This window comes from Camelus dromedarius, chromosome 17, assembly GCF_036321535.1.
Source record: "Camelus dromedarius isolate mCamDro1 chromosome 17, mCamDro1.pat, whole genome shotgun sequence".
NCBI classification, from domain to species: domain Eukaryota; kingdom Metazoa; phylum Chordata; class Mammalia; order Artiodactyla; family Camelidae; genus Camelus; species Camelus dromedarius.
Window position 1 is genome coordinate 33,876,351 of NC_087452.1, and position 23,307 is coordinate 33,899,657.

At 45.0% G+C, this 23,307-nt stretch overlaps 1 protein-coding gene across 3 annotated transcripts in view; it reads left to right on the top strand.

Moving 5' to 3' along the window:
• Positions 1–2,564: 2,564 nt before the first annotated feature.
• Positions 2,565–23,307, top strand: part of USP4 (ubiquitin specific peptidase 4) — a 33,370-nt gene continuing 12,627 nt past the window's right edge. The window contains exons 1-11 of one of the 3 annotated variants that reach the window (XM_031470309.2): positions 2,565–2,820; positions 4,623–4,750; positions 8,089–8,219; positions 9,304–9,430; positions 10,052–10,197; positions 10,296–10,357; positions 16,616–16,756; positions 17,574–17,691; positions 19,469–19,642; positions 21,248–21,406; positions 22,421–22,645. In XM_031470309.2, the coding sequence (XP_031326169.1) occupies positions 2,720–2,820; positions 4,623–4,750; positions 8,089–8,219; positions 9,304–9,430; positions 10,052–10,197; positions 10,296–10,357; positions 16,616–16,756; positions 17,574–17,691; positions 19,469–19,642; positions 21,248–21,406; positions 22,421–22,645 (1,512 nt within the window). In that variant the 5' untranslated portion in view covers positions 2,565–2,719. The remainder of the gene's footprint in view (positions 2,821–4,622; positions 4,751–8,088; positions 8,220–9,303; positions 9,431–10,051; positions 10,198–10,295; positions 10,358–16,615; positions 16,757–17,573; positions 17,692–19,468; positions 19,643–21,247; positions 21,407–22,420; positions 22,646–23,307) is intronic. The other 2 variants (XM_031470311.2, XM_031470310.2) reach the window with 2 other exon arrangements.

The following is a 23,307-nucleotide window of genomic DNA, read 5'->3' on the forward strand; positions in this document are numbered from 1 at the left end:
TTAGTTTACACACCCAGACATTACAAACCCTCAATTAGATCATCACAGTCCGAGATCAAGCAGTACGTGACCAGTCAGCCAGGCCTGTTCCCTCTAGCTCCTTTCCTGCTTTCCTTCCTGTTCTTGTGACCCAAGCTCCCCTGGCAATGGGTGGGTTGTTCAGTTCTGGGGTTTGATTATGGGGCCAAGTGAGGGCTCTACCAAGCTTACACCTCTCCCTAGGGTAAATGGCCCAACAGAGGGCACAGTCTGGGGGCCAGGGCGTCTCCTAAGTTGAATCACTCAACATGTTTCCTCACAAATCTGCAGGTCACGCCCACAATAGTAGGAATACACAGGCAGATGCTCATTGTTCAAGACGACAGAAAGCCACCATGCAGCGCAGGTTCTCAACAGAGGCACTGGGGATCTAACTCAGGACCTCAAGGCATGCCAAGCACGGGCTCTACACTGAGCTGTACCCCCTACCCACTGTGAGTTCTCAGTTTTTTAACATATAATCAAGCTCACAAAGAAAGTTTTAAAACTTTGAAAATGATGCTGATCTTCTGATTATGAAGTTTCACTTTATTCCCTGCATTTTAACTACTGGCAGTTAGTAATTTAAATATAAATTTTGAGGAACTACCCATAATAGGTGTACTATTTTTACAGCTCTTTAATAGCGCTGAAGAGATCCAGGTTTAAAAAGATTTTCCAAAGTTTTAATTTTCATAAATTAGGTTTTGTCCCCCTTTCTGGTGGTGCTGACGACTTGTCCTACTTCCTTAAGACTCTGACCCATGCCATAAATGGTAGAGGAGAAACTGCTAAAAAAAGAAGAGGGAAGCAGACACTCTAATGTAGGTTCTGAAGTAATGTCAGTAACCCAACTTTCGTTTTCCATAAATAGGATGAAAGGCCCTGTTTCTCCTTGGAGAACATTTTTAACAATTTCATAGAACTTTCACAGAAGGGCACTTGGGGTGTCAGTGTTGGTTCCTCAGATGTAGAATTATCACATGATGGTAACTTATCTGCAGGGGATTAATTGCTATGTGGTTATTCAAGGTTATTCTACCCAACTGCGAAGAGGCCTCCGTTACCAGATGGTGGGTGATGGATGTCCCAGAGAAAGCAAATTAATTTCAATTAGCCAAAACCCAACATAAAAACAGTCAATCTGAAAAAAAAAAAAAAAAAAAGTAAATCTGTTCAGATGACCTATTACACCTTTACCAGGCCAGATTGCTCTCTTCCACCCCCAACACTAAACATGGCTCATCTGTTTCTCCTCTCCTCCCTCATGGCCACCTCTCCAAAGGTTCCTAGTAGGTCTCTGGGCTGCACCACTGGGGGTATAAAGCACCCTCAGTCACTTCTCTTTGCTCTAATACCTCCTACAATACCTGTGGGCCATTAAAGGCAGGTCATGTGGCCCCTCCCACCTCCCTTCTAGCTTTAGCTCTTGGGACCTTTCAGTAGTCTGCACCCAGCTCAACTGGCCTAATCCTCACTCTTTGATCCCGCCCTGCTTGTTCCAGAAATTCTCTCTGATCCCTCGTCTGCCCATGCACCATCATTTCTATGCTTTCTTCAGGATCACACTTAAATGCTACTCAAGTCAAAGGCTCCCTTTCACAGCTCAGGGTCTACAGTCTTTGGTCTGTACCCTTTAATGACATACACACTGCTTGGTGCTGGGGTTATTTGTGGAAGATCTCTTTTCCTCTATTAGATCGTATAAGGAAGGGCAGGTACTGGGTCTTATCTTATTTTTCTCTGAGGACAGGAACTGCCAGACAAGTGAATGCAGACTCACGTAAGCCAGATGTCTGGCCTCCTCCTTACTTTGGGCTTACTGCCCCCTCTAGGAGGAGGGCCGTGTTTTTTGTATGCAGGGTCGAGTGGGAAACATACGGTGTTCAGGACATTGTATTTTATGGCAGCAACAGATTAAGAAGCATCCTGACATTCAATGTGTAGAACACACCTGGACTTCTCCTTCCTCTGCTGCTATCGCCCCTGTACGGCTACGGTGCGGCTGCTTGCCTTCCTGACAAGGTAAGCAGCTAGCTCAGTGGAGGGCCTGTGGAATAATGCCTTGGCCAGGTGATTCTGGCGTCCAGACTGATACCGCTAATGACTAGGCCACACAGTCCAGACCTGGTCCACGGCACTGGTTCACCTGCCATTTTCCAAAATCCCTGTAGGGCCTCCCAGACAGGGACTCGATCCCACGTTTGGGCAACTAAGGACTCGCCTAAGGTCTCTGCTGAAGGCGGAATAGTTGGTGTTAAAACAAGAAAATCTAGTTTCAGGGCTCCTCGCACCTGGGGCTGCGTTTATTTAAAACCAGGATAACCCGCAGGCCCGGAAAGGGTGAGAGAGGGGTCGTGGGGGGCTGCAGTCTGACTCCTTGAAATCGCTGGGCTGGAGAGAGAAAATGTGCCGTAAGGCCACCGCACAGCGCAGCCAGCAGGGCGGAGGAAGTCGCAGCTCCCTCCCTCCGCGCCCGCCTCCTCTTCCGGGCCCCTCCCGGCTCCACCGCGAACGGGAGGGAGAGGGGCGGCGCGTGGGGGCGGGGGAGAGGCCGAGGCGCGCAGGCTCTCCCAGCCACGGCGTGAGGAGGGGCTTGGGCGCGCGCACGTGCGTGCGTGCTTGCGTGTATGGGCGCGGCCCACAGCACGCCGTGCGTGAGGCGGATGTCCGGGCCGGCTGAACCGGGGCCGCGGCCGAGATGGCGGAAGGCGGAGGCTACCGTGAGCGACCGGATGCGGAGACCCAGAAATCCGAGCTCGGGGCCTTGATGAGGACTACGCTCCAACGAGGGGCGCAGTGGTGAGCGCCGGGCCCTCCTTTCCGCCTCGCAGAGCCAGGGGCTGGGGTCGGGCGGTCAGGCCGGGCCCTTCTTTCTCGGCTTGGGTAGGGGCCGGGAGGGGGCGATGTTAGTGACTCTGAGAGAGTGGCCCGACCCCTACCCCTTAAGAGAAGGAGCCTGAATCACCTCCGGGAAAGCGTGAATGGAGCTGAGGGTCGTCACGGCCCATTCGGCGCGCTAGGAGGAGGACCCGGCGGAGGCTAGCGCTGCAGGATGGAAGGGCGTGCTCACGGGGACTTTCAGGATGAGGAGAGTCCTTTACCTTGAGGATTCGCTGTCAGACTTCGGGCAAAGGTGTCCACACCTCACAGACCCTGGTTCCCTACTGTTAAAACCAGGGTAACGATATTTGGCCCCTCCTTCCCCAGCCCTCAGTGAGTTGAGGCGTAGATTAGAAGTAGACACTTTGTAACTCGTAAACTGCCGAACAGATGCCAAGGTCAGAAGCTCAACAAATGTCTAATGAACGCCAGGTTATTTTGGTAGCAAATGTCAAAAATAATTGTGGCAGCAACATTTCGGAGTGAGAGAAGGGGGTAGCTTAGAGCCTTGCTAAAAAGAAAATTGAAAGTCCGGGATTTAGAAGAGCAAGTCTGACTCGAGGTTTCTTAATAAGTTGTATAGTAGAAGCGACGGTACTTCCACTAGTGAAGAGATTCCTGGGTGGTATTATTGTGTGGGAGCAGAAAACTTGGTCTTGATTTTGCAGTGAATATGATTGAACATTCCTCTTTAAGAAACTATGGTGGTGATGATAATGGCACTTATAGTGACAGAGGAATTGAGCAGGGAAGAGAAACATTGGGATGAGGAGAAATTCAGGTACATCTTTACAGTGTTCTTGAGCTAGCCAAGCTGTGGAAAGCAGGCAGGCAGAAGTACTTTTAGATGTTATCCTCAGTAGGTGTGTTATATGAAGAATGCTCAGCAGAAGCAGAGGAAGTTTCAGATGGACTAAAATCACACACTTAAAGTGTTTGGAGGGAAAGAGCATTTTAGAGATTTAGATATATTTATGGATCCTTGTGGCCTCTGGAAAGCTACCTGATCTCTGAGGTTTGTTGGTTTTAGAATTTGAAGGACTCACCAATATAAAAATTGTTATGCTTTGTTCCTCCACAGAGGTTTCCTTTTCTCTTAATTGTAAAACAGAATAGTGACACTTTAAATACATAATCAAATCAACTTAATGCTTTTTGACAAGATAAACATATCAAGACACTATTTTACATATATATCTATACATGTGTTTATGTATATATGTACATACACATATGTATATACACACGTTTTTTGATGTTTGGTCCTCAGAGGAAAACTGAAGTAGATGTTATTATCTCATTTTTAGAAAGAAAGTTGGCTTAATACTGTTTACATCAAACAAAGCAGTGTAACCAAACTGTCTACCTGGACACGGACCTCTATAAAGATCATTATGAAATTAATGACATGTTCGTTAGCAAACAAGATTTTCCCCATAGAAAAAATTTATTTAAACAAGCATTTTGAAGTCAGTCAACTTTCTTCCTTTCATTTATTCATTATTCTTTCAACAATCATTTCATTTAATGGATCCCATCCCTGGACCAGGATCTCTGTGCCATGTGGGAACCTGGGGGCTGCTCCTGCTCTTGAGAAAGTGTTTTTTAGTGGAGATTGCTTGTTCCTTGAATGGAAACACCATTAAAAAAAATTAAGAGAACAGCTGCAGAAACTTACTACCACAGCTTCTCTGGTACAGTAAATTTTTGTCTGTCTCTAGGTATCTTATTGACAGCCGGTGGTTCAAACAGTGGAAGAAGTATGTGGGCTTCGACAGCTGGGATATGTACAATGTGGGTGAACACAACCTGTTTCCTGGCCCGATAGATAACTCCGGACTCTTTTCAGGTGCAGTATCCTGTTGCTTTTCTAACTGAAATGTCCACCTGGGTAGTGGCGTGAGGTCATGTGTATCTGTAACCTGGACATTCCCACTGTGAGGGGATAGAAACAAGTGTCCTTGACTTGTGTCTATAGCAGTAGTCTTTACAGACCCTCAGGGATAAGTTAGGCTGCTTTTTTCCTAAATTAACTGTTCTTAATGAGAGCATGCTTCTAGCATTTTAAATTTCTCTCTCTCTTTTTTTCATACTAGTTCTGCTAGAGATTTCACTTTTAAATTAGTATATTGAATGAAAAGAAGTACAAAATCATTTTGAAATTTGACCTGGAATCTGAAATTTGGGAACCAGAATTTTCTGTGTTACCTTTACAGTGGAACCAATAGTAGACCTGTCGCCATTCATCAAGCATTCCTGTGACGGCTGTGTTTGTCATAGAAGTAGTGTAAGGAGAGGTAGCAAGTCAGTAGAATTATGACCACAGTCAGCTCCCAATGGAATAAATGGCTGAAAAAGTGATGTATGACACACCTGAGCTTGGCTTGCACCTATAGATGTACAGAGATGACAGTTGGCCTTTTCTAGGCTTTGTTCTGCCTGGCTTTAAACTCCCTTGCAAACAGGACAGAGGTGATCTGTTGCCTGGACCACCAAATCAGGGCAGCAGGAAGGCAGACAATGCATGAGGCTTGATTCAGGTTCCTGGGTGTTTTTAAAAGTGAGCAATGCTTCAGCATAGACCTTGTTTTAGGGGAAGTCTGAATGACATAATAATGTCATATGCTTTCTTTCCTGATATGGGTCAGAGGGTAGCAGTATACCATGAAGTTGCCCCAAAGGATCATTGCATTATGTTCGCACCTTGTCGTTTTCTCTCTTGTTTTTTGGAAAGGAAAATTCTTAAGGCTTTTAGTAGTAATGGTGATGAGAACACTGGAGCTAGAGGGTCCCTCTAAAGTCATTTTGTGTGACCTTCGGCTAAGGGCAAGCATTCCTTCTGTGGTCTTCCAATTTGATGTCACCTGACTTAGGCTGGAAACATTTGTTGCGTGCTTGGAAAGTGAGAAAGTACATTCTGTTCAGACCCTGGAACACCAACAGTGCAGGAATGGCCTATCTCTGGCCAGTGAGGGCCACCCTCTTAGTTCTTGGGCTCTTAGTCACCTGCCAGTCCCAGTCTGGCTGCCTTCCCTTAGAGTCATGGGAGTGGCCTGCAAGGGGCTCTTAAACGTGTGGAAAAGAGCGGGTAAACATCTCCTTGCTGATGTCTGCCAAGCACTCCTTTCTCATTTCCACCTGTGCCCCTGCTGTATGTCTGGTGGAATCCCTGTGCTTAGACCAAGCTGTGCTCTCATTTTCCCCCTTTATTTGCTTCTCTATTGAAGAAATTTGCAAAGACTAAATTGTCATTTCAAAACCCCTGTGTGATTTTTAGCATGATGCCCTTGGACTGAGCCAGTGTTAAGTGAAAACAGTGAATTGCATTGAAAATTCCAGTTACGTTTCCTGCCTTTGCACTATAGTGTCATAAGAATGATTTGTTTGAGAAAATTGTCACTTAAGCTTCAGAGGAGAAAACCCTGTGGAACTGGTGTACTTGGGGTTGATGATGCTGAGCGCTCTTGGTTCCTTTCCCACATTTAAAGATTTCTGGCTATTTGGTCCAGTAGAGGTGACCAGACTTGCATAGGGCTTCATGTTAGAAATGAAGAAACTGTGTGTCTCCAAGTAAGACAGATGAATAACTTATGAGTTTTAATTTGCAAATCAAAGAAAAGTTTGGAGTTTAGGTGTCAGTTTTTTCTGGAAGTTCTTGATTCAAGTAGACTGGTAAGTACAACTCCTGGACCATCCTTCTGTTGCTAAGTAGAAAAGATGTGGTCTGTCAGTGTTCATTATCATGTCAGAGCTGCTGTGGAAAGTGGTTGGCTCATCAATGAGGAGGATCCACCATTTTTAAAAAAATTATGGCAAAATACACATAACAAAATTTACCATCTTTAATATTTTTAAGTGTACGGTTTAGTAGTAAAAGTATATTCACATTGTTGTGCAACACAGCCAATCTCCAGGACTTTTTTGTCTTGCAAAACTGAAACTCCATACCCATTAAGCAGTGATTCCCAGTCTCCTTCCCGACTCCAGCCCCTGGCAACCACCATTTTACTTTTTGTCTCTGAGTCTCACTACTCTAGATACCTAATATAAGTAGAATCATACAGTATTTGTCTTTCTGTGACCAGCTTATTTCATTTAGCATGATGTCCTCAAGGTTCATCTATATTATGGCATGTCAGAATATCCTTCTTTTTAAAGGTTGAATAATATCCCACTGTGTGTGTATACCACATTTTGTTTATCCATTTACCTGTCTCACCTTGGTATTCCTGTTCTCCAAGGCTGCTTCATTCCTTTCCTTTTTCCTTGGAAATGAAAAAGGCAAAGGTGGATCAGATCTGAAACTCCTTGAGTAGGGACAGTAGACCTGATGGGATGAGGGGGTAAACTGGTTTGAAGGGTGATGGGAACCCCTGGTCACCTTGTGAGTGCTGCTTTTGGTTTTTACTTTTAACGTTGTCTGCCTTGAGTTACAGATAAGTTGCACCGTTGTGAGTACTTTTGGTTTTCCCAGCTTCTTGGCTTCCACTGCTGTGGGAGTATGTGTTGATGGGCAGAGGCTTAGCAGAGAGGCTCCCTTGCTGGGAAGTGATCAGTCTCCCCTTGATCCAGTGCATTGGTCCTCCACTGAGAGTGTGTTTCAGACCGTGGATGTTCTTTTCTGACTCCCAGTCATGTGGCCTCTGGGGGTGGGGGTGTAAGATGGATGGTTAGCGTGTTAAAGATGTTCTCCCTCCATAGGGAGGTGTCCAGTTGGGTTTTGACTGGGAGTGTTGAAAACTGAGAATGCTAAATGACTCTTGGTAAAATACATTTAACTTCAGTGACTCATTTGTTTGCTTCCTTAGTAAATCTTTCAGGGGAAGATGATACCTGACCTTAATGCAGTTTCACTAAACAGAATATTGTATTAAATATTTATAATAAACAATTTTAATTGTGGAACCCTGTAACACTTTAAAAATGTAAATTAGCGTTTTTCTTTCTTCTCTTTCCTTCTTCCTCCAATTATGGAATAAATACAAGTTCCTGTAAAATGTTCAGAAAGCATGGCTAAAGACAGAGTCATCCAGGTCCGCTCTGTGTTATGACCAGTGACAGAGTTTTGGAATTTTGTACCTGTTCCTATAAATACTTCTCTTATTTCTGAAAAGTACAAAAGAATCATGTAAAACAAACATTTCTGGGGAGAAGGGCAATGAGTTATGTGCTGTTTTCCTTTTTCAGATCCTGAGAGTCAGACCTTGAAAGAACATTTAATTGATGAATTGGACTATGTATTGGTCCCAGCTGAGGCCTGGAACAAGTTACTAAACTGGTATGGCTGTGTAGAGGGCCAGCAGCCCATCGTCAGAAAAGTGAGTACATGAATTGTCACACCTACTGGTCAGTGTCTGGAAGTGCTCCTCGGGGGACACTGACTGGTGGTGGTTTCCTGGGGTACTGAATGTACCTAAGAGGTTGAATGGAGCCCTCCAAACATCAGCTCTACCCAGTGGCTTGGGCTGTGTACAGTGGTGTCATGAGAGCACTTTCTGGAAGGTTCTATGAGAGAAAGTTCACTTGGGCTCATATGGATGTACAGGAGCATATTGCTGTGTTTACCTTAACCTTTCTGTTACTGCTTTTTCCCCTTTGCTTGAGAATCTCTGGCCGGACTGTTGAGTATCTCAGAAAACAGGTGTTTATAGCCCAGAGAACAGCCTCTTGAGGGAAGGCAGGCCCTGGAAGAGAGGCCCAGGTTGTTAACCCCACAGGACTTGGGAGAAGACCACCACCCTGATTCCCATAGTTGTTTGCTTCTCCTGCCAGAGGTGGGGCATCACAGGAGTCCACAGGCCTGCTGATGTGTAGGCATTGGGTAAATTTCTTTCTGTGCTTGGTGTGTAGTTCCCCTTCTTAGCAGAGTAGGAAAGGGTTGCAGTCCTGAGGCCAACTTCTAAGAGTCACTCCTCAGGGCCAGAACTACCTTCTTCTTTCTCCAGCTTGAAACCTGGGACCCTGAGAGGGGTTAGGAATCAAATAGTTAAGAGCATGCCAGTCTTCTGCAGATGTCCCTTATTGCCCACAGTCCTGCCATGAGGTGAGCATTCTGCCAAGGGATTTAACTGTATTCTCTAGGCCTCTAATTCCACAGACCCTGCAGGGGAGGCATCATGATCCCCACTTAAAAATGAATAGTGACTTTCCTTTTGTGCAGTGTGGTTGCTAGCTCTGGTTCCATCAGGGTGCTCTTGGTTGGCCCTAATCAGTGGAAATAAGATTTTTAAACTCCTAAGGCAGATGCCAGTGGCTTTAGAAGTCTGTACTTCTGATCCCCTGATCACTTAAGGAAACTGATTATCTTGTGGATTCTGCCTTTTGCCACTGATGAGGTATGTAGCTTCCAAGATGACCCCAGCGTGGAACCATTGCTCCTTCACCCATGCCTCTTGTTCACAGGTTGTGGAGCATGGCCTGTTTGTCAAGCACTGCAAGGTGGAGGTGTATTTGCTGGAGTTGAAGCTTTGTGAGAATAGTGACCCCACCAATGTGCTGAGTTGCCATTTCAGCAAGGCGGACACCATTGGTGAGTAGCTGGGCCGGGGTTTCAGGTGTCCATGAGAGTGCAGGGCATTGCAGCTAATGGGAGGGAAGTTAGGGCACCCTCTTCAGACTTGTTACCCAGACAATTTCAGGTTGTGGTTACCAGTCCTGAGCTGGGAGTCTGCTGCCCAGGGCGTTCTTGTGGAGAGCTCAGCCTGGGAATCATGTATGATATACTGGGCGTGGTCTCTGCCCATTTAACATATGGTAATAGAGGTGAAGAAATGCAGGTTCGGAGAGGTTAAAACTCCTTATTCAGAAATCTCAGTGACAAAGGGGCAGAGCTAGTCTTTGAAATCAGATCTCTCTTAATCCAAAGGTAAGTTTTCTGACTTTTCCATGTTGCTTCTATACTATAAGAAGGGACCCACATCACCAAAAAATGAGAAGTGTACGGACAGTTTTTGGGTGTATGAGTGCAGGAGAATGCCCATGGAAGACATTTGGCCTTAGGAGTCACGAAGGGCTGAGGTCAGTCAGAACTTCTGATCCAAAGCATCCTGGGACCATCTGAAAAGGACGGAGGACAAGCATTAGCTTGCTGTGGCTGTTGTTAGCCTTGCATCTGGAGAAAGCCCTGAGTGATGTTTCTGCCTCTCCCCAGCAACCATCGAGAAGGAGATGCGAAAGCTGTTCAACATCCCTGCAGAGCGTGAGACCCGGCTGTGGAACAAGTACATGAGCAACACCTACGAGCAGTTGAGCAAGCTAGACAACACTGTGCAGGATGCTGGGTTGTACCAGGGTCAGGTAGGTGCTCTGCCCAGGGTGTGTGGACAGGTATCTTGGTTCTGAGCATATCAGAAGTGAGATGGTTTGCACATTCCTCATATGGTTTCCCCTTTCAGGTGCTAGTAATTGAGCCTCAAAATGAAGATGGCACATGGCCAAGGCAGACCCTGCAGTCAAAGTAAGTGAACTTTTTCTCCCTTGTGGCTGGGCACACATGTGTAAGAGAGACACCACCTCCTAAGTCAGTTACTTGTGCTAAGAAAAATTTTTCTGGATCAGATGAAAAACATATTTGATTTTATATCCAGAGTCTATCATGCTGGCCTTTGGTAAGCAGCATGCTGGGCAGCCATCTCAGGGAAAGCTGTCATGTGTGGGAACAAGGCGGTGCCTCCCTGCTTGCTGAGAATGAGGGAAGGGAGAGAAGGGGCCAGGATCTGGGAATGCTGCTCTGCCAAGGGGCTGCTCTGTTTCTGTCAAGGGTTGATCTTCTCCACCTGTCCTTAGAGGCTTTTATGGAAAAGAGAGGGCTTAGACATGGGTTCTTCTATGACTTAAAGGTAGTAGTTTGATCACACCCCACTCTTTACCCAGGGACCTGTTCCTCATTGTTGCCTTTGTCGCTTGCTGGGGGAATCACTCAGCTGCTAAACTGGGACTTCAGGCACCTGTCTCAGGATATGTTCATGTGTGCTCTGGAGTTAATGCATGTTCTGAGAAGGAGACAGAACTTTCTCATGGTGTAAGATGGGGAAACTGTCAGTGTTCCAGTAGTTACGCGGACAGTGTTGGTCTTTGCTCTCTTCCCTCAGTTAGGCTTGGCCAGAGCCCATTTTGCAGCTCCTTTGAAATCATGAAAGCTCTGAGTTCTCTCTTGAGAAACATGCAAGACTAAGCAACATTTTGCCAACAATATCGGGTTTTATACAGAGCCGAGCCATGGACTTCAGTTTAGGAAGCCCTGCTCACCAGTTCCTGACAAGATGACAGAATAGCTCTAGTAGGCAGAGTAACGATTCCCCTCTGCCGTCGTCCCCAGGGGCCACATCCTCATCCCCAGAACCTGTGAATATGTTAGGTCACATGGCAAAACGGACTCTGCAGATGTGATTAAGGATCTTGAGATGGGGAGATTATCCTGGATTATCTGGGTAGGCCCAGTGTAATCACAGGGGTCCTTATAAATGGAAGAGGGAGACAGGCGAGTCAGATGCAAGGACAGAAGCAGAGTCAGGGTGATGAAATGTGAGAAAGACTCAGCTGGCCATGAGCCAGGGAAGGTGAGCAGCCTCTAGAAGTCCCTAGAGCCGCCACCAAGGAACACAGCTTGGCCCACACCTTGATTTAGCTCAATGAGAATCATTGTGGACTTCTGACCTCCATAAGTGTAAGATAATAAGTTTGTGTTGTTTAAGCCAGTAAGTTTGTGGTCATTTGTGTCTGCAGCCATAGGAAGCAAATACGGTAGCTAACTCCCTTCTTGGGACCAGAAATGCCACAGAACTGAGAAAAAACATAAAAACTGTGACAACCCCCTGGGGAGACAGAAGGTGATTGGCTTCTAGTCTGTGAGGTAGGGTTGACAGCTTGGAGCAGAAGAGCCTGGGCATACCGGCCACGGAGGACTGTTGGGAAAGTTGTACCTTTTTCTCTTCCTACTGTTGCTTCTCCCCATCCTTTCCACACCCTGAGGCCTAAGAGATTCCAGTAAGGGAAACAGCTTTTGTTAAAGAGCAGTGCCTCACTGGGATTCCTTAAAAGTTGGAGTCTCCTGGTAAAGGGTGTCCAATGGTGAATGAGCTCAGAGCAGAATTCCTAAGGCACATTCCCCTCCCCACCCCCCCAATAGTGCCAGACACTCATCTAGATGTCGAGGATACAGCAATAAACAAAGCAAAGTCCCTGTCCTCAAGGAGCAGAAAACACATAAATAAGAAAAACACACATGTCCAGTAGTTTACAAGTACTTTGGGAAAAAAATCAGAAGAAAATCAGCAAGGGTTAAGGCTTTGGGCATATTTAAACAGGATGATAGGGAGGCCCCACTGAGGTACCATTTGCACATGGTCAGGAAGGAGGTGAGGGAATCAGCAGTGAGGGTGGTGCTTGATGAGGAGAACGGCTTTGTGAGGCAGAGGTGACAGCAGCCAGAGAGATCCTGAGGCAGAAGCAGGCCTGGTTGAAGACCAGCAGGAGTTTGTTGTGGCCGGTGCTGGGAGGGATGACAGGAGGGTTGAGGGGATGAGGCCAAGAGGTGATGAGGTGGTAGGCCCTGTGGTCTTTGTGAGACCCTGGATTCTAGCTTTGCCTTCCCGTGAGGGAGGGAGCTCTTTGAAGGTGGTGTGTTGAGGGGAGTAGTGTGATCTCACCTGGCGAACAGCTCACCAGGAGCCATAATGAGAAGCTGACAAGTAGAGTTGGAGTAAAAAGAAAATGACATGTTGATAGGCTCTACTAGTTGGAACAGAATTCTTATTCTGAGTTGCTGAAGAGGATGGAATAAGTGTGATGAATATCCTCAAGCAAAGAGGAAAAGAGGTACGTGAAACAGGAGTAAGGAGACATACTTGAGAACAGAGAATTCAGGGGTGGGTTGTGTAGCAGAATGGACGTAGCTGAAGACTGAATGAACAAATTGGAAGATCAGTTTGGAGGCTTCTAGGAGGTATTATGAGGGGATAGAGGTGGAAGATAATAGAAGCAGAGTGCTTTGGAGGATGGGAGTAGAAATGTCAGTATCCAGATAATAGGAATCTCAGGAAAGAGAAGACATCATGGGTAAGGGGAAGAAAATGTTAGAAGAAATAGTGACCAAGAGTTTCTCAGAAATTATCAAAGAGAAAACATCTTAAATGTAAAAAATGCTAAACCCAAAAGCTCACAGTGAAATCCAGAAGATGTGAGGGAGAGTATACAACTAGTGAAGTGTCCTGTTGACCAGAAAAGCAAGGACTTGGTGACTTTGGAGTAAGCAGAGATTTCTTGCACATGACACAGCACCACAAACCATAGAGGAGGAAGTGGATAGAGTAGATGACTTTTAAACGAAAACTAAAAAGGTGGTCACCTCGGGGTCCAGGATGACCACTGGAGCTGACCCAGTCATACCTACATTCAGGAAGCTAGGAGGAAATTTCCCAGAAATCACATATAAGAGCTCCCTTTACATCTCTTTGGCCAATTATGTGACCACACAGAGGAGGCTGGGAAATGCCTTTTAGCAGGTTGCAAGGTGTCTAGCTAAAACTTGGGCTTTGTAAACTAAGGAAGGGGAGGTGAAAGGAAAAAAAAACCTTTTTCTTTATTCTACCAGTACTTCTGGCACCAAATGTGTGGGAGTTTTTCCTCATACCAGGCAATTCTCTGATACCAGCTGGGTGTCCTACAGTTTAACTCAATTCTGACTCTGTTTATCTGGAGATAGCCCACAGGTTAAGGGCTCAGTCCCTCCCCACCCCATCCTATGGGACTTTCCAAAAGTCATATACATGAACCGAGGTGTGGTTGAAAGGTGCTTGTTATGAATAACAAAAGACACTGCTTTTATCTTTATCACTTTGGAGCTATTTCAGCAACCAAAGACAAAAGACCAAAATATTTATTTCTTATTATAAATCACAGTACCGCAGGAGGTAACCAGGGATCTGCCATACCTAAAAAGGGAAATTCAAATGGAAAGGCAAGAAAGAAGGGGGGAAAAGATGACTTTTGGGGGAAGTATACTTAAAGGGAAAAGTACAGTAATTAGAAAACATGAGGAAGCTGAGTTAGAGTAACTGTAGATGGATTAAACTCACTAGTCAAAAGACATGAACTCTAATCAGATTTTTTAAATCAGCCATGTTCAGTAGCATGTTGTCTGTCAAAGAAGACAGAGGTTAAAATTGAGGGAATGGGAAAGTATGTCAAGTGAATATGTCATCCAGAGAAAGTCACTGATTGGCTTATTTCTTTTTTTTTGTTGTTTTTTAAACCCACCTGCAGAATCAGTTTTACATATATCTTGGCAGGAAGACAGCATAGTGAAATTGTTTCCACTCCTTTAGTCACTAGTGAGGGCCACCTTTGTAAATTCTGAGCATTTTCAAATAGTTTTTTCCTTCCTTGTGGATTATTTTAACCTTTGTGTTAGTGCTTTCAAGGTTTTCTATAGAGCTGGCCTCATTTTTCTGTCTCTGACTCTCTATACTGTCTATAACTTTTCTTGCCTGATGTCTATAAGGCGTGGTGAGTTCTGTACCATGGTCCCCTTTGAGACTTTCTGCCCAGAGCTGGAAGAGGCCAGTGTTCCCAAAGCGGAGATGTGAACTGCACGCAGATGAGCGTTAACAGTGTTGGTGTAGGGAGATCACAGCTTAGGATGTTGTGAAGACGATGAGGCTTCTGGCTAAGAGTTTATTGTTATTATAAAGGTAAAGCCAGATGCTCTGGATACCTGAGGTCAGTCTTAGAGGGTGGATTCATTCTCAGAGCAGCGTTCAGCCTGGAGAACATCTGAGAGGCAAGCAGAGAGCAGTGGAGCAAGGAGGGCAGGCATGTTATAGAGCCTTAGCTGTGGGTCAGGGCTTGTTTATCTGTGATGATAACAACCTGACATGCCAAGGAGCAGGAAATACCTCAGTAGAAAGGTGCCAAGAGACCAGAGGCTTGACGAGAATATCTCTTAGGAGCGGAGGGGTCCTTATTTGGAGGTGTAGCCACTGTCTTCAGAATATCTGTGGCATGACACCCAGTCATAATTGAGTGAGGTCTTGCCTCACTCAATGTTACCTAATAAGTCAGGTGTCCCCACCAGTGCCTCCTTCCCAGCTTACGGTGCCCTAGGATGTGCTGTGAAGCTGCCTGATGACAAGTGACAAGTGCCCAAGCATTTCCCAGATACAGATCACTTTTGCACAGAGGTCTTTTAATTTGTCTGTCAGGGGTAGAGTTAAAGAAAAAAAATAAAATAAAACTTTGTACTATGTAAATTTTCAAGCATTTGTAAAATATTCTTGTGTACTCATCATGGGTTTCTTTTTGACTGAATTTACACTGAAAACTACTGGCAGTATTTCCTAGAGCATTTTAAACAAATGCCAAGTAAAATTTAATTTGTTTTCTTTCATTTCAACCAGATATGCTGTCTGTATAAGAAATTGACAGGTCTTGGATACGTGCAATGGCTTCTATGGATTTTTGCCCTTTTAAGTTCAGGGAGTAGAGTAAGTTACCAGTGAACAGTTACTAAAAAAGGGGAGTGTTAAGCTGTATGTCTTGAGGTTCTATGTCAGGAGTTGAATTTCACTGTCTTGTAGTACCTGTCTCCAGACCTGAGATCACTGAGTCTGCCACATCAGACCAGCCTTGGGTGGTGACTCTCCTGCCTGCCTAGGAGGCTGGGAATACTGGCATCACGGACAGGCCTCAGATGTGTGCTTCAGTCACCTGTGTGGCGGAAGCTCTGGCGGGTCTCACTTAAGGAGCTGCCTGAGTTCTTGGGATCCTTTGCAGCGTGAAGATGAGGCTCAGTGAAGCAAATGCTCCTCAGGATTAGAGAAGGTGCATTTCCCTATGGGAAGGTGAGAGGCTGGGGAGCCTTCTTTCCCCCTCCCTTGCTGTGACCTCAGAGTATGAAGCAGAACTTGGTTCCTGACACCCATTTAGGCCCCGGATAGTCCCTGACATCTGCCTAAAAGTGTGGGCTTAGGATCATTTCTTACCTTTGCTGCTGCGTTCCGCTTGTAAACCCAAATCTAGAAGGGAAAAATAACTGTTGTATGTATTTGAAAGTGTAGCATGATTCACTTCTACATGTTTTTGTAGATTTATGGATTTTAGGAGAAAATTTGATAAAATTGTTATCAATATAAGATTTGGGGCAATTAGCCCTTGAATTAATTAATCTGAAACCTAGGAATAAATCTCAAATAAGATGCTGTGAAAAAATGTTGAAACATGAGTTTGAAAGAGAGAGGTTACTCACATTTGGTAAATTGGAGGACACAAGCAACTCCCGTTGAGTAGCGCAGTGCAACCCAATTGCCATTTTTCTGTTCTAGTGTGCTTATAGCCAGCTGTTTAATTTGGGTCACGTATTTTTGAAGAAATTCATCCCTTATTACCATTTTTCTGTCTTTCACTGGTAACTCTTAAAATTCAGGGAAGCTTATGATTTATAAATCAAACCCAGATACCCTGAAGATCAACCTTGTGGTTCATCCTGAAAGAGTCAGTATATGACCATGTGGACAAATGAGACTGGAAGACCAGTTAATTTCTTGACTCTCACTTAAATGAAATTTATCTTCAAGTAGCATGAAAATAGTCTTTTTGCATTTAATTTTAAATAACTGAATATAGAGGACATTTATTTCTTGAGAAGAGACCTAAGGCGTTAGATAGGGATGGCTTTTTGCAGAAAGTCAGTAGCATTGTTTCTGCTTCTCTCTCCCAGATCAAGCACTGCGCCTAGCAGAAATTTTACTACCTCTCCAAAATCATCAGCAAGTCCCTATTCCTCAGTGTCTGCCTCTCCCATTGCAAATGGTGATAGCACTAACACCTCTGGGATGCACAGTTCCGGTGTCAGCAGGGGGTAAGAGCAGGTCCTTTCACTTTGCTTCCCTTCCCTCCCAGTCTTTTCCCAGGCTGGACAGCTCCTCTGCTGCTGCACTGAGCACAGTAGGATTAGGGTTCCCCATGGGAACCTGCTGCATGTGGTTTCTTGCTCCATTTCATACCCACAGTAAAATGTGTCTCCTAGTTCTGACTTACATGGCTTGACTTCCTATGAGCTGGTATTTTCCCCACAGCCTGAGTCACTTGGTGGTCATGGGGTCACTGCGTTTGTCTGTGAAGGGGTGGTTTGGCTGTGTGGCAGAATAGCTAGGAAGGGATGATTCCCAGCTGTGGGCAAGCCCTGCCTGTTTCCCCTCTGCATGGCTGTGATCCTTTCTTCAAGCATTTCTGGAGCACCTGCCACACAGTGCAGACAGGGTGGAAGAGGAAGGTGAGGTGAGAGAGTGCATGCATGCTCAGGCACAGTCAGGACGGAGTTGGCCTGGTGGGTGGTGGCAGGTGCAAGCTTTGATCTTGGTAACCACAGTGTTCTTCCCTGAAGTCACCTGGCAGGTAGCCTTCCGGAGGGATACAAAATTAGCATTGTTAAAGCCTGAGAGCAGAGAATTCAAATAGCATTTCTCCCCTTACGAATGTGCTTACTGTCTGTTATGTCAAATCAAGATTGAGTGGTGGTGGGGAGCTGGAGGGCTGGAGAGGGAAGTAGAGAGAACTTGTATCATGGAGTTACTACCAGGCAAGGATTCTAGAGGTCCTGGAGGAGCCCCAGGAGGCATCCTGAAGGCATGTGTGCAGCATTTGCTTTTATTGCTGATGTGGGTTGTGTCTTCCAGTGGATCTGGCTTCTCTGCTTCGTATAATTGTCAGGAGTCCCCATCGTCTCACGTGCAACCTGGGCTCTGCGGACTTGGAAACCTGGGGAACACCTGCTTCATGAACTCTGCTTTGCAGGTAGTGGGGAGAGCTGCCGTCTCAGTAACATTGTGTCTTCCCAGTACTTGAGGCTTGGGTGGGTGTGGCCTGCTCAGGTGTTGGGAGGAGCTTCTCCCAGGGGTCCCTTCCAACCTTTTATTAGTACTTCAGGGATCCCTGCCGGATCATCTCCCACTAGGTAGTACAGAATGGCCTCATCAGTGTTTGTGGCTCCAAAATGTCTTCTTCATCAGTTCTAGGTTTGGTTTTGCAATAAAAATATTTTGAATTTTGTTGACTATTAGGGAATGATCTCCTCAGAAATTACTGAGTACTTGCCTGCTTGATCTCTCTTGGGATGAGAACTCACAGCAACTGGTACCAAGCAAAATTATTCCTTGCTTAGTTTGACGATCTTTTCACCAGTGAGCTCTCTCTCACTTCATGTACCTGACTGTAGAAACTCATAAAATCCTCCCTTGACACTTCATTTATTCATTCATCTCATATGTATTGGGCTCCTACTCTCACAGGACTATCCTGGGCATGAGCTAGAGTTAGTGTCCAACTACAAAGTTAGGAGGGCACAGTCCCTAAGACTGCCTTCCTTTATTTCTGACACCAACTGCACGTTTTGGGGTCCCAGGACCACCCTCAGTTTTGTTAATTTGCTGGAAGGACTCATGGACTCACTTAAAACTGTTATAGTCACAGTTATGGTTTGTTGTAGGGAAAGAATTCAGATTAAAATTGGCCAAGGTAAGAAGAGAATAGGGCAGAGTCCAGGAGGGCACCCAGTACAGAGCTGCTATTGTCTTCTCCCTGTGGAGTCTGGATGCTTTACTTTGAGTGTTGCCAACCATGAAAATTCATCCAAGCTTTGGTGTTCAGAATTTTTATTGGGGCCTTATTACACAGCATGATTGATTGCTCAGTGGTTAAAGATGGCTGGCTTTATTCTGGATGGCTTTATTGCTGAATATATTCAAAGACTTAAGGCAGAAGTTATACCAATCATATAAAAAGAAAAATTTTAGACTATCGTATCTCATAAATATAGACACAAGTAATGTAGATAAAATTTTAGCAAATCAAAATCAATGAGATATAAATAAAAGTGGTAACACATAACCAATTGGAGTTTGTGCTAGGAGAACCAGATTGGTTTAACGCCTGGAAGATGAATCGGTGTACATTCAACAGTAACAAGATAAAGGAGAAAACCATGTGAACATCTCAATAGTTGTTGAAAGAACATTGGATGAAATTCAGTACCCACCTTCATTTTTTAATTTAAAAAGTTAAAGTTAATATACATATGTACAATATTATTTATTGTTTTCTCTAATGTCTAAATTTTCCTGATTTTCCCCACATGGTTTTTGGCTCTAGTAAAACATTTTGCCTTCAGCCTACTTATGTTTTGTCTTCTCATGAAACAGTGGAATGGCACTTTCAGTAAAAGAATTACCATCTTAAAATGATATCATAAAAATTATTAACTTCTGTTGAATAGAAAATTGCTGTGTGTCAGGCACTTGGTGTACATAGCTTTTGCCTCAGGGAACTTGTTTCAGAAGATAGTTCTTAGGCAGTGAGTGTGAGCTAGGAGACAGCGTCCCTGGGGTGTTAACCACAGTGTGGCCACCAGCGTGGGTCTCTGGGAGGCTGTGCCTTTCTGTTGTGAGCCCTTCAGAGAATCTGCTGAGCACTTTGTGTTGGAGCTGACCCTCCCTGGTCCTTTAGAACTGGGTTTATCTTGTGTCTCTGCATACTCGCCCCAAAGAATGTGAGCTGTGATCGTGTTCTCTTTCAGTGCTTGAGCAACACTGCACCACTGACTGACTACTTTCTCAAAGATGAGTATGAGGCCGAAATCAACAGGGACAATCCTCTGGGAATGAAAGGGGAAATCGCAGAGGCCTACGCAGAGCTCATTAAACAGATGTGGTCTGGAAGGGATGCTCACGTGGCACCTCGTATGTTCAAAGTAAGTTAATATATGTGCCTCCTTTTTTCCCATTTCGGCGAGAATGCTTTAGTATTGTAACGAAGCATTCGTTTTACTTGCATTTTGGGATTAAGATGGGCTCTGGGACTAAAAGCACGCGTGATCAGATGCTTCTTTTCTGTTGTTCATACACTTATCTTAGGTGATTTAGCTGTCACCTCTGGGCTAAGGATACTTCCGAAATCATTTGTGAGCTGGTTGCTCAGAATGCTGTATTCCGGGTAGCAGTCTTTAAATGGTCAACATCCTAAGCCAGAGCATTTCCTGGAAATTAGACCATCAGGATCATCTGGAGGGTATTCCCATTTTCTCTGAGCCTAGAACCTATCTATACACTGTGGTTTGAGTTGAGCCCCCTAAGTCAGGAATTGGGTTGACATATTTGGAAGGTGGTATGAGGGGCAGTTCTCACCTTGGGTCCGTCAGTTGGGAACATGGGGAGATGGGTGAACTGCAGCGGGCACTTGAAGCAGCTTGAGTTTTCCAGTGCCCTGAATGTTTTTCCCTGCTGAAGGGGACGCACCTTGCCTCCATACATTGAAATCTGAAAATACTGTGTGGTTCAAGGAACCTTCATGAAGCATCTGATTGAAAGAAGGAAAAGAAATAGCACCTCAGCTCAGTGAAAAAATTAAGATCTGTGATTGTTTATTGAAATTGGAAAAGAATTCTTTTCATTCCCATGGTCACATTAATCCTTGGAAAATATGTGTAAGTCACTACTTACATATCAAGTCATAAAGGGGCTACAACTGGGTGACAACACATTGGACTCAAGCTACTGTAAATACACAGTTGGTAGACAGTATTCAGAGACTTTAGGGTTAGTTCTCTCTCTGCACTGTGTGGTATAGTAGCCACTAGCCACTTGAAATGTGGTTGTTGTGAACAAGGAACTGAGTTTTTAATTGTATTTAATTTTAATTAATTTAAATCTAATTAGCCACATGGGGTTGGTGGCTACAGTATGGGGCAACATAGGTGGAGGGCAGTGGTTCTCCAGCTTTAGGATGCATCAGAATCTCTGGAAGGTCTTGTTAAAACACAGACTGCTGGACCCATCCCCAGAGTTTCTGGTTCTGTAGGTCTGGGGTGGAGCCTGAGAATGTGCATTTCTAACAAGCTTTCAGATGATGCTCATGCCGCTAGTTGGGCACTGTGCTCTGAGGATCTTTGCTGTAGAGCAAGGTAAGGGAGGCAGTTACTTAGGGCTAGGAGGGCTGTTACGTAGAGGAGGATCACTCTGTGTGATGCAGGTACCATAAGTTCTTAGAGAGACTCTGAACAAAGAAAGTAGTTGGTGAGGGATTCATGTTAGTACTTAGGTGGAGTGGCTACTGAGGATGTCACCCTTCACTCTTCTCTTAGGGTAGTGGCCCAGGTTCCAGGTTTGTAGTTTTTCAGGATTTTAGATCCCAGCCCTCGCTCTGGTGAGAATTACTGGCCTTTAGGCCCTTGAGGAGTTAATCAGGTTACTCGACCCGGTGGTATTTTTCTCCTTTATTGTCTCTTTGATGACAGTTTCCCATCTGACTTCACTGATTCTTTATATCATGTCTTCTGATGTGGTTGCTTTTGTTGTAGACCCAAGTGGGACGTTTTGCCCCTCAGTTTTCTGGCTACCAGCAACAAGACTCTCAGGAGCTATTAGCCTTTCTTCTAGACGGATTGCACGAAGATCTGAACCGAGTGAAGAAAAAGCCATACCTAGAGCTGAAGGATGCCAATGGGCGGCCAGATGCGGTATGATACTGAAGATTTTGAACAGTAGTATTCCAAAGAAGCTGCCTCCTGTTAAGGGTTGCAGGGACATTCTTCTGGTCTTGGAGTATTGGTGCCAGGGCTCTTGTTGCCCCTCACTGTTGTTGGTGACGTGGACGTGCAGTCTGGTAGAGAAATGCATTGCAGGTCAGGAATAGGCTAACTCTAGTTACCCCTAGTGCTCCTGCCTGGACTCCTTCAAGTTAGAATCAGTTTGTTTAGTATAATTTCATTGGTGAACGGACCAGAGACTAGGGCACTCTGAAAACTGTAAAATGCCTGTAATGTGGGCCTTTGGGATTATTACCACTCTCATTAAAATTCATGTATGATTATTAAAATAATTGTTAAATTATTAGGGCACTTAGACTTTTTGCCTTGATTTTCAGATCTGTGCAAAGGGAATTTAGTATTTAAGTTACCTATTACATTGGGATGTTCGATATGAATACTTTTAAGTGACATTCATATCTTAAAGGAAAAACCATGAGTTAGCTAAACTATAATACAAATTAAAACCTCATTTTTGAATCATCAGTAACCCTATAATGAAAAATATGAAAATGAATAGATGTATGTATATGTATGACAGAACTATTATGTTGTGCGCCAGAAATGGACACAGCATTGTAAACTGGCTATACTTCAGTTGAAAAAAAGAAAAAAGAAACCCTGTAGGAGACAGTCTTTGCCCTTGTCAGGTCTATGTGCCACAGTGTTCTCAGTGCATTTGTCTCCCCAAGGACCCACAGACTCCTTGCTTCCCATAGATCCTATGTCAGCACTTTGTTAAGTGTGGGGTTGGGCATGGTGCTGGCCTGTGGTGTGAGTATGGTCTGCTAAGAGCCCTAGCCCTCTCTGGCCTGGACCAAATTCTTGGCTGTGCAGACTGCCTCACGGTCTTTTCTAGATTTTGCTGTGAATTGTTCTGGATACAGGGGTTAAGGACTGATAGGTGTTGAGAATATCTTATTTATCCCTTCTCCTTTCTTCCAGGTGGTGGCAAAGGAAGCCTGGGAGAATCATAGGTTGAGGAATGACTCTGTGATTGTGGACACGTTCCATGGCCTCTTCAAATCTACTTTGGTTTGCCCAGAATGTGCTAAGGTTTCTGTGACCTTTGACCCATTTTGCTATCTGACTCTCCCACTGCCCTTGAAGAAAGATCGAGTTATGGAGGTCTTCCTGGTTCCTGCTGACCCTCGCTGCAGACCTACCCAGGTAAAGAGAATCAGCACCCTCCTGGTGCCCTTTGTTGTGAGTGGTCCCCAGACCCAGAGTCAGGCTGCATCTGTCTGCTGCATTGGAAGCTCCGTCAGCTGCCTCTTAAACCCCTTGGTGCTTGCCTTGAGTGTGTGTGCCCTTGGCCTCCATCAGACCTTTGAGTAATCCCATATCATTTAAGCAAATTGTGAAGGTCCTTTGGGCTTCTCTGTCACTTTTATCCCCATACTGCATTCCTTTGACTAAAGGAACCTGGCTGATCTGCTAAGAGGTCCTTGAATCTGAATTTTAGGGAACCAGAATCAGGGTACTTTGCTCGGTCAGATTCACCCCTAAGTCAGCTGGGAGAGCCTGGCTAGACCGAAAGGCCAGGTGAGAGGAGTGACCTGCTGGTCTTGGTGTCCAGCCCTGCTGATGGCTCCCTGCGTGGCTGTACTGCTTAGTCTTCTGGCTTTATTTTCTTCATCTCTAAAGAAAGATGACAAGGACTGGTTGGCAGTTTGTGTAATTTTAACATTTCTTTAGTGGAAATAGTGAGCAGCTCCAAAACGTTAAGAATAATAGATAGCAATGTTTAGGAGGAAGAGAGATGGCCCAACTCCTGTGGTGCTACCAGAACAGAGAGGCAGGTGCTGATGCTGAAGACTTGCCTGTTTGTT